This window comes from Dipodomys spectabilis, unplaced genomic scaffold (genome assembly GCF_019054845.1).
Source record: "Dipodomys spectabilis isolate Male_0828 unplaced genomic scaffold, ASM1905484v1 ptg000081l, whole genome shotgun sequence".
In the NCBI taxonomy this organism is placed as follows: domain Eukaryota; kingdom Metazoa; phylum Chordata; class Mammalia; order Rodentia; family Heteromyidae; genus Dipodomys; species Dipodomys spectabilis.
Window position 1 is genome coordinate 2,299,995 of NW_024870758.1, and position 11,240 is coordinate 2,311,234.

Sequence of the window (11,240 nt, forward strand, 5' to 3'; positions counted from 1 at the left end):
ATTTAAGATCCCAAGTTCAAACTATGTTTTTCCTCTGCAACCAAAAAAAACCTCCCTAAAATATTAAGAGTTCTGCTACCACAAATCATCATTATTATATTGGCTTATTCTGTATGTACATGCATTCAGAAGCTTAAGAGGTGAACAAAATTATTTATTCCTAATATGAGGATGAAAATGAGCCACAGAGATCTTTCCCAACTTTTTTCATTTTATTAAATCTCACTCTTAGGTTTGGAGACATAGCTCAGTGTTTGCCTTGCAATAGCATGTATAAGATTTTGAGTTTGATCTCCAGTGTCATAATCCACAGAGACTTACCCGTGGGTTAGTTGGTGCAACACAACATGCAAGAAAGACCAGTCTGTAAGAAAGATCCCTAACACCAAGGGCCTGGAGTCCTCGAATGCCTTCTGTCTCATATCCATCAACACCACTAACACGGGAATTAGTTTCTGCACGTGCTCCTGAAAGATTCAAAGACAAAATGATTAAATGAGGCAGGTTGTTTCCTATTTTAAACACTAAATGTACTGAAAAGCAATTGGCTTAAAGTTTTTAAACTTTGAAAACTTCCAATCAGAACAAGATCTTCTGTAGAAAATCATTTTTTAAATTCTTATTAGACTTCTCTGCTTACCCTGTGTGACTGGCAGTCAAAAAAGTTGACAGGAGGGTTGGGAATGTGGCTCAGTGGTAGAGCGCTTGCCTAGCATGCATGAAGCCCTGAGTTTGATTCCTCAGTACCGCATCAACAGATAAAGCTGGAAGTGGCACTGTGGCTCAAGTGGTAGAGTGCTAATCTTGAGCAAAAGCAGCTCAGGGACAGTGCTCAGGCCCTAAGTTCAAGCCCTAAGACTGGCCAAAAAAAAAAAGTTGACAGGAAAGATATAAGAAACTAGATACCCTGCAGATCAGGTAACCTAGATGCTTAAATGTGCACCACACATGACCAACCTGGTGTGCTAAGCTTGGAGACATCAGGCACAACAATCAGTGTCCCTGTAAAGTCACACTTGTCACCAGCTTGAGCTGACTCCACAGCTTCAGCCCTCAAGATTACTTCTAAACTTCGAGGGACACTTCCCCGGGGAAGCTCCGCTTGAGTCTCTTGAATACGAACCTGTAACACACAAAGAAGAAGAAATTTCCCTCACATCTACACAGTAAAAATTAAGTACTACCTTAACCTCTGTGGACATTTGGCATGTGCCAACATTCACCTTAATAGTTTTCTACCTCGCTGGTGTGAGGTAGTAATCCTGTAATCCTAGCTGCTCAAAAGGCTGAGATGTGAGGATCATGGTTCAAAACCACCTTGGGCAGGAAAGTCTGAGACTCTTATCTCCAATTAACCACCAGGAAACTGGAAGTGGTGCTATGGCTCAGGGGTAGAGCACTAGTCTTGAGCAAAAATGCTCAGGGACAGCACAAAGGCCCTGATTTTAAGCCCATGACTGACCAAAAACAAAGCTTTCTACCCTAAAACTTTTCAAATAGTTCAATTTTGTCAGATAACACCTACTAAAAATATAATTTTCATTCTTATTTTGAACCATTATTCAAGCTGTATAAATAATTTCCATTTTTTCCTAAACTTTTCCAATGAAATATACAAGTAACTTATACCTACTTTTTGGGGGGAGGGTAGTACTAGAGTTTGAATTCAGTGTCTCAAGCTTGCTAGACAGATTTTCCTACCATTTCAGCCACACATGGTTCTTTCTCTGCCTTACTATTTGGTAGATTCTCCCATTTTTAACCAGGAACCTGCTTCAGACTGCAATCCTCCGACCTTCAATCTATTTTGTAGCTGGAACTACAGACACAAGGCTCCATGCCCAGCTATTGGTTTAGATAGGGGGTTGCTGGTGTCAAAGCATGGGCTTTCTGTTCCCCACCTCTAGCTAAAATTACAAGCATGAGTCATAATACTATTCTCAATAAACTTTTTTATACCTTCCACCTCAATTTTTCAATTGTTAATATCACAGCCACATGCTTTTGTCATTCATGGGGCTTGAACTCAGGGCTTGGGCATTGTCCCTGAACTCTTTTGCTCAAGGCTAGAGCTCGACCATGTTGATCCAGAGTTATTCTGGTTTTTTAAGTGGTTAATGAAGAGTCTTACAATTGACTTTACTGCACAGGCTAGCTTTGAATCAGGATCCTCAGACCTCGGACTCCTGAGTAGCTAGGATTATAGGCGTGAACCATCCAGCACCTGACTCACATGCGTTTTTGTTTTTTTTTTAAACTATAATACTTGGAAATTGTAAACATCAAGAAAATGTCACACACCTAAATAATTTAGGATTTCTCAGGATAATTGGCTCAAGTCTGTATTAGGCACTTGCAAGGCAGAGATCAAATTTCAGTTCAAGGCTAGCATGGGCATCTTGGTGAGACTCACTCAATGATTGGAGACAAAGGTGGTATGTGACTATTATCCCAGCTATAAGGGAAACACAATGACTGGTGCATTGGAGCATGATTGTCATGCCTAGCAATGCGAAGAAGCACAAGTAATATTGTCTATTAATCATCCACTCCATCTTCAAATGTCTTCCACTGTAAATAATGCTCCTTATTACAATTGTTTTCTGAGTCTCCAAGACCCAATCAATAATCTAAAGTAATATTGATTTGGTTGTTGTATCATGTTCTTTTAAAACTGTAAGACACCACTTAAAAAATAAAAACTAAGAGCTGGAAAGGTGGCTCAGTGGTAGAGTGCTTGCCTACCATGCATGAGGCCCTGAGTTAGATTCCTCAGCACCACATAAGCAGAGAAGGCCGGAAATGGCACTGTGGCTCAAGTGGTAGGGCTCTAGCCTTGAGCTGAAGAGTTGAGGAATAGCGCCCAGACCCAGAGTTCAGGCCCCACGACTGACAAAAAATTTAAAAAATTAAAAATTAAAAAAAAAAAACTTGGCTGAGCGCCAGTGGCTCACGCCTGTAATCCTAGCTACTCAGGAGGCTGAGATCTGAGGATCACGGTTCAAAGCCAGCCAGGGCAGGAAAATCCGTGAAACTCTTATCTCCAATAAACCACCAGAAAACTGGAAGTGGCACTGTAGCTCAAGTGGTAGAGCGCTAGCCTTGAGCTGAAGAGCTGAGGGACAGCGCTCAGGCTGAGTTCAAGCCCCATGACCAAAAAAAACAAACAAACAAACTGCATGTCATCCTTGAGCATGTTTTTTCTCTGTATCGTTCCAATTTTTAGTATATGTACTACTGAAGTGAGCACAATTTAGTAACTTTTAATGATGCTTGACTTATATTAAAGTTGAGTTTAAAATTTTTAAAAGCTATTACAAGGGCCTAAGAATAAATTATTGTAGGCTGAACCTGACCAAATAAGTAAATAAGTACCTTCTGAAAATCAACAAATCTTGATTTATTTGTATCCAGCAAGAATCGCCTCCTGTTAGCACAAACTGGATTTCGACAGATGTTTGGCTGTGTGTATTTGAACTGCTGTTCTACATCCTTGATCACTGTCTGACAGTCCAAGCACAGGAATGTTCCGCTCACAAGCTCTGGGTGTACTGGGTGAGTCCGGACCACCTGCCCACTGATGCGAGTGAGCAAACCAATTCTGGATGAGGTGAGCTCTCGAATCCTGGTTAAAGATAAATGCCCATTATCAATATTTATTTCCCAATCTCTTAGCTTGAGAAACTTCAGAAAAAAATTCTTTTAGTATTCATTATGCTAAAAAACTTAAAAAAGGGGCTGGGAATGTGGCTTCCTGGTAGAGTGCTTGTCCAGCATGCGTGAAACACTGGGTTCCTCAGTATCACATAAACAGAAAAAGCCAGAAGTAGTGCCGTGGCTCAAGTGGTAGAGCACTAGCCTTGAACAAAAGAAGCTCAAGGACTGTGCTCAGGCCCTGAGTTCAAGTCCCTAGTACCAGCAAAAACAAAATAAATAAATAAAAATAAAAATTATGATTCCTCTTAATATACACTGTCAGTCCTGGAGTCTGAACTCTGGACCTGGGCACTGTCCCTCAGCTTTTCAGCTCAATGCTAGTGCTCGGCCACTTGAGCCACAAAGCCACTTCTGGTTTTCTGGTAGTTGAAAGAGTCTCATGGACTTTCTTGCCTGGGCTGGTTTTGAACCACGATCCTCAGATCTCAGATTCCCGAGTAGCTAGGATTATAGGCATGAACCACCAGCAACTGGCTTATTACTACTTTTTCTATTTCTTTTTTTTGGGGGGGGATCTGGTCGTGGGGCTTGAACTCTGGGCCTGGGAAGGTGGCTCAGTGGTAGAGCGCTTGCCTTGCATGCGTGAGGCCCTGGGTTCGATTCCTTAGCACCACATAAGCAAAAAGAAAAAAGCTGGAAGTGGCGCTGTGGCTCAAGTGGTAGAGCGCTAGCCCTGAACTGAAGAGCTGAGGGATAGCACCCAGGCCCAGAGTTCAGGCCCCACGACCGGACCCCCCCACACACACAAAAAAAGGCTAGCGCTCTACCACTGAGCCACCTTCCCAGCCCCACTACTTTTTCTAAAAAACAAAACAAGTTGCTTTCATAAAGTTATGGAAAATTTTATTTTTTTTCTGCAGTCCTGGGGCTTGAACTCAGGGCCTGGACACTGTCCTTGAGCTTCTTTTGCTCAAGGCTAGCACTCTACCACTTAAGCCACAGCACCACTTCCAGCCTTTTATGTGGTACTGAGGAATTGAACTCAGGACTTCATGCATGCTAGGCAAGCACTCTACTAAGCCACATTCCTAGACCAGGGAAAATTTTATATTCAAGTAAGATAATTATTTCACAAGCCATTTTATACAATTTTATAATTTTTTGATTTTGTTACTTTAACTATTCAAAGCTTAAATGTGGCAAAGTTTGACAAATATTTCTATGCTTCTTCAAATAAATTTATTTTTAAAATAATTGCTGAAAAGACACTTAAAAGTTATGGATATAAACTGAAAGAAAGTCCTTATAGTCATGAGTTTCTGCAACTGTTCTCAGTTTTCCTTTTTTCTTGTCAGTTGTGGTGTTTGAACTTAGAGCTAAGACACTACCACTTTGAGCCACAGCACTACTTCCAGTTTCTCGTGACTAATTGGAGATAAAGAGTCTCACAGTGCCAGGTGCTGGTGGCTCATGCCTGTAATCCTACCTACTCATGAGGCTAAGATCTGAGGATCATGGTTCATAGCCCAGGCAAGAAAGTACATGAGACTCTTATCTTCAATTAATCACCAGAGAACCAGAAGAGAGGTTGTAGCTCAAAGAGGTAGAGTGCTAGCCTTGAGCAAAATTAGGGACAGAGTCCAGGCCCCAAGTTCAAGCCCCATTACCTTCTCTCTCCTCCTCCCACCCCCCAACACACACACAAAGTCTCATAGACTGCTGCCAGGCTGGTGTTGAATCACGATTCTCAGATCTTACCCTTTTGAGTAGCTAGGACTACAGGCATGAGCCACCAGCACCTGTCAGTTTCCTCCTTTTTTACTTGAACCAATGCCCCATTTCACTAAAAAGCACTCCAAATCTCACAAAACTCAGCTACATTGGGCATCAGTGGACCCATTCTGTAATCCTAGCTACTCAAGAAACTGAGATGTGAGGATCGTGGTTAACAGCCAGCCTGAATGAACAGGAAATTCCATGAGACTTTTATATCCATTATCATACTAAAAAAGTTGGAAGTAGAGCTGTGGCTCAAGTGGTAGAACTCTACCTGTCAGCATAAAAGCTCAGGGATAGTGCCCAGGCCGAGTTCAAGCCCCAGGACTGGCACACACCATACATAAAACAGAAACAAACAAAAAACCCTAAGCATCTACTAAGCTTTTTGTGCAAAGGGGTGTTAATTTTTCAAAAAAGTCAGCCTCCTAGGAGAGCCAGGTATGATGGCACATGCTTGTAATTTACTTACTTAGAGGGCTGAGGCAGGTGGATCAGAAATTTGGTAAGATCCTGTCTCAAAAAACAAAAAACAAAAACAAAAACCTACCTCCTGGTTATTTATTTATTTTTGTGGTGCCATGGATCAGCTCCAGGGTCTTAGGCATGCTGTGTACTCTACCACTATGTAACATTCCTGCCATCAACTTGTAAGTATTAATTGTAATTCTATCTTTCCTATGATTTAGGTAGAAATCTAAGAAAACTGAAGCCTACCAAAAAATAAAAAACAATCGAGGCCTCACCCCCCACCCCACCCCCGCCCGCCCCATTCCAGCACTGAGGCTTGAATTCAGGACCTCAAGTTCTTAATTGGCTTTCCCAATCAGAGCTGGAGCTCTACCACTTGAGCCAAGCTTCCAATTCACTTTTCTGCTGTTTAGTTGGAGATAAAGTGTCTCAAGGATTTGTCTGGTCAGGCTGCCTCTGAACTTTTACTCAGATCTCAGTAGCTAAGATTATATGTATGTGAGCCACCAAAGTTCCCGAGGTTTTTTGACTACTAAATGATACTGACACTATCTGTTGAGTTATTTTCTTTCAAAAGGGTTCTTACTTGTGTCTGCTAGGTAGGTCTTGAAACGCTACATAAAAATCCTTGACAAGAGGGATATCTTTTTGGTCTTTGACGAAGGTTTTCAATGCCCGACACAGGTAAGGGTAGACTCTGAAAAACAAAAAACAGTTAACTGATACCTGGAAGCATAAACTAAATCATTCTGGCCCTTCACTTTTTTTTTTTTCCCCGGTCCAGTTGTGGGCCTGAACTCTGGGTCGGGCGCTGTCCCTCAGCTCTTCAGCTCAAGGCTAGCGCTCTACCACTTGAGCCACAGCGCCAGTTCTGGCTTTTTTTTTTCTACTTATGTGGTGTTGACGAATCAAACCCAGGGCCTCATGCATGCAAGGCAAGCACTCTACCACTGAGCCACCTTCCCAGCCCCTGGCCCTTCACTTTTAATTGAAGAAAAAAATGGATGAGGCCTGGTGATATTACTAAGTAGCACAAATTGACATAAATGCTACTTGGTTAGACAGGTGTGTGCTACAGCCCGATTAAAGCCACCTTCTGACATAATAGCTACTTTCAAGTGAGAACTGCTGCTTGTCTTATACACCAGCTACAGCAAAGTTCTATCTGCTTGAGCTACCTTTCTCACCTACCAGTACTACAGTTTTCCTTTGTATGCTTTCACAATAAACTATTCATCATCCCTCTATAACCATTATTGATGGTCACTATGACTAGAAACACTGAAAAGATATAGTCTCTTGTCTCTTTAACCTATCAGGAAAACAAAACTACTCTTTATCCTGGGTTTCATTTCCACTCACTACTTACAATATTCACTTAATCTGTTTATATTTAGATGATCATTTATTCAATGTAGGTATCTATGGACAAAGTTTTTCCTGACAATTAAAAACACAATGAGGGCCTGATATTCATGTCTAATCACTCCATTTCTACTCCTCCAATTACTTGTTTTTTTTTTGGTCGCTTGTGGGGCTTTAAAACTCAGGACCTGGGCACTATCTCTGAGCCTCTTTGTGCTCAAGGCTAGAGTTTTACCACTTAAGCCATAGCACCACTTCTGGTTTTTGAATGGTTAATTGTGGATAACAGTCTCACAGGAACTTTTCTGTATGGGGTAGCTTTGAACTGCAATCCTTAGATGTCAGCCTCCTGAGTAGCTAGGATTACAGGCAGTAAACCACTAACACCTGGCTCCAATTACAATTACAATTTTTAAAGTAATTTCTGTAACATGGAAAACCATGTTATTCTGTTAAGGGAAAGAGGGCATATTTTCCTAATTATATTATGATCCCAATAATACATATAATAAAGCAAAATGAAATGAGGTCTTTATACAACGCTACACTTGCAGATTTGGGTGGTTCCTAGAATGTTTGCTAGAATTGCTAGTAGTGGTTATCCATGACTGGTGGGATTGTAAACATACACATGATTTGACTCTTACTTTAAAATATATACACACACATATATTTAACTTTTATAGTTAAGTCTGTATCTACACCTACTAAACACTTTGGCAAAGCATCTATTTCTAGTGGAAATCGATCAACTGACAAAGCAATAGCATTAAATTCCTATCACAAAGCAAGTGTAGAAAACGAAGGTTTTCAACATTTGACACGAAAAAAATTGAGCACCAAGGCCTAGATTGAGTTCAGAGAAGCATGAAAAGGACCACTAACAAAGGGCCTTTCTCTGGAAGGAAATAATAACTGTGTCAACCATCTGTCCTTCTGCTTCGAAGTACAAGTCCAGTTCCAGTCCAGCTAGCTTCCCAGACTCTACTATTCGAAGTAAAGGAAATTAATTCACCCATACCTATAGAACTCTTCTTGAATTGTGGTGGACAATTGTTGGTTAAATTGCTCCACGTCTGCAAAACTTACAACCAGTGTATTTCTCTCAGGACGGATTAGCTCCTCTGCTAACTGCAGATACTTAATTTCTCCATCACTTCCCTGGAACCTACAGACATACATAAATCAGGGCAAACAGAGAAATTAAGCAGTGAAAATAAGAATACAGATACTTGATAATTCAGGACATCATTAAAGACTATCAGCTTTAGGGTTAGAGAAGCCTATGTTTAGTACTTCTGTAACTTGGGACAAATTACTTACCCAGAAAATGTTGAATCAGTAAACTCAAATTAAAACATTCAATTTCTTTTAGTCCTTGATATAGAAGTGGAAAAAAGGCTTAGAGATGCAACTCAGTGGTTCAGCGCAATGATTAGCTACCATGTACATCAAGACTCTGGGTTCAATTCCCAACAACAAAACAAAAGAATATATAAATCTTAAAAGCAGAATAAAAATACAAAAAAAAAAAAAAAAAGATATGTCAACCTTTCAAGAGCTCAGGAAAAATGTAAATACACATACAAAATTAAATTGTGATTTTTTTTTCTCCCAAAAGGCCAAGCAGAGCATCACAACTTTGTTCTTTTAGTTCTGAGGCAAAAGCAACTTTTCTAAATATACTATGTTGATTCTTCAATATACAACCTGTTATGACACAGGTGACAGTCAAGTAAACAAGAAAAATGTAAATTAGTGCCACCACTATGGAAACTCTACTCTTGAACATTTATCCAAAAGGTCACAAGCCAGGATACAATAAAGGCATTTGCACACTCATGTCCATTTTCTGTACTTTTTACCATAGCCAAGTTTAGGAAACAGCCCAGATGCCCTATAATGGATGGAAAAAAAAAAAGGAAGAAAAATGTTCCTACTAATGAGAACCGCAATAAATGTATTAATATTAACCAATTCTGCTGATAGGAGTATCTGGAAAAGATTCATCCATTTAAAGGTACACTACAATTCTGCCTTGAAGAGTCATTAAAAATGAAATTTAAAGAAAAACAGGTGGTGAAAAATTGGCTACAGATGATAGCAAGTATGTGGCAAACTCAGGGAAGGAATGAGAGGTATGTGCATGGTGACTGATGCAGCTTTTCAAAAATGAAACAGGAGTGAAGAATCTGCAATAGCAAACCCAAAGGTTTTTTGTGGATTTCTTTTTGTTTATTTTGTACAAGTACAGATACTGTCTTGTTTATCACTAGCTAAGATACATAGCTATATGATAAAGACACGTAAGTTACCTATTGGAACATTTACTTGTTCAAAATCCTTTTAAGATGATGTGGTGCTAGATAGAGTTTAGGATTTCTATTCCAGGTAAAGTTGCAGACAGGAAGATTTATGTAATGGTAGTTCTACTCTCCGTCCATGAGCTCCCAACATCTAAGAAATAATTAGTGATTTCAGTCTACAAGTGTATAGTGTTTCATGAGTTTTTAGTTGGGGTCTGAGAGATGACTAGCTGTTGAGCTTAGACTATTGCCCAAAGCAGAGAAATAGAAACTGAATTACAGTTCTATATAAAAACAAAACTCCCTAGAACAGCATTATTCAAAACAACCCAAATGTAGGAGCAACCCAAGCATCCAGTCACTGAATGGCTATGCACAAGGTGCTGTGTAATCCATATATAATCAATTTTATTCAGCCTTAAAAAGAAATTCTGATAAAAGTTACCACACACACTTTTTGCTTAGTAAAATAAGCCAGACACACACACAAAAAAGACAAATATGTATAGCAACAGGGTAAAAGGGTGATGGCTAGGAGAAGGGGTTAACAGGGCTAATGAACTCAGAGGTGAGTTTGGGGCATGGATAGTTGTTCCAGGTGAATGCACTTTTTAATAGGCACTAAAAAATGGTTAAAGAGCAAAGTTTTGTGCTTCAAGTATATGTGTGCGCATGACACACACACATGTGTAACTGCCATAATTCAAAGAACCGAATTTCTAAGACATCTCCAACTGGTTGACGTTTCTTCCTGGAGTCGGCAGAGTCCCAACACCAAAGGACAGCACTAGCTTACCTGCACCGAGAAAAGTTAACGGGGATGCGGTGCAGGTGAAGAAGCAGTTGTTCAGTGGGCCAGGAACCTAGCCATCTAACTGGAGAAGAGGACGCGGCACGGGAGTATGCCGCGATTTCTCTTTATGAACAGGGCGGAGGTCGGCCCTCCGCACAGCACAACTTGCCGGCTGTAACTTTCATCAACGCACCGGCACCCGGCGCTGCGGCGCCCCCCCCCCCCCGAAAATCCAGCCCCAGGCTCGAGGCCGGGCGGTCCACGGCGGCTCCGCCACGAAGCCGGGCCAGCTCCGCCTCCCACGGAACCACACGGGCCCGAAGAACAGGTGGCTTAGCCCTGCCGAGCCTCAGTTTCCCCACACGTCACCAGGGTCACGGAAACACCAGCCTCGCGCGGCCGTGTGCAATCCAAGCAAAAAGGCAAAGGTGCAAGCATCAAACCCTGGGCACCGCGAGCCTCAAAACGGCTTTTGCCCCCCCCACCCCCCGAAACCCGCCCACCAGGTTCAGGTCACCCTCTGCGGCGGCCTAGGCTGCGTTCTAACATGGGCCCGGGCCGCTCGTCCCCGGCGCGCGACCCCTCGCGGTGCCGGAACGCGCGCCCGCAGGCATCCCGGCCCCGCCCGGCCCCGACACCGCGGGCGACCGGGGAGGCCCCGGGAGCCGCAGACTTACTCCTCCAAGAAGTCCAGGAACAGTTTCTGGCACTTCTCGGCCACCTCGTCGCGCACTTCCTGGTGCTGGCTGCCGGCACCCGGCTCCGCCGCCGCCGCGAGGTCCATGGCTGCTTTCTGCTAGAGGAGCGCCGCCGCCAAATTCCACCGCCACGAGTCGCTTCTTCTAGGACGCTGCCGCTTTGCGCGCGCCGCC

At 42.2% G+C, this 11,240-nt stretch overlaps 1 protein-coding gene across 1 annotated transcript in view; it reads right to left on the bottom strand.

The window, feature by feature from the left end:
• The window catches only part of Mcm6 (minichromosome maintenance complex component 6), a 48,252-nt gene extending 37,012 nt beyond the window's left edge, over positions 1-11,240 (bottom strand). Inside the window, exons 1-6 of the mRNA XM_042683513.1 lie at positions 11,046-11,240; positions 8,291-8,437; positions 6,491-6,601; positions 3,376-3,625; positions 958-1,123; positions 322-467 (exon numbers count right to left, since the gene is read on the bottom strand). Of these exons, the coding sequence (XP_042539447.1) occupies positions 322-467; positions 958-1,123; positions 3,376-3,625; positions 6,491-6,601; positions 8,291-8,437; positions 11,046-11,152 (927 nt within the window). The 5' untranslated portion in view covers positions 11,153-11,240. The remainder of the gene's footprint in view (positions 1-321; positions 468-957; positions 1,124-3,375; positions 3,626-6,490; positions 6,602-8,290; positions 8,438-11,045) is intronic.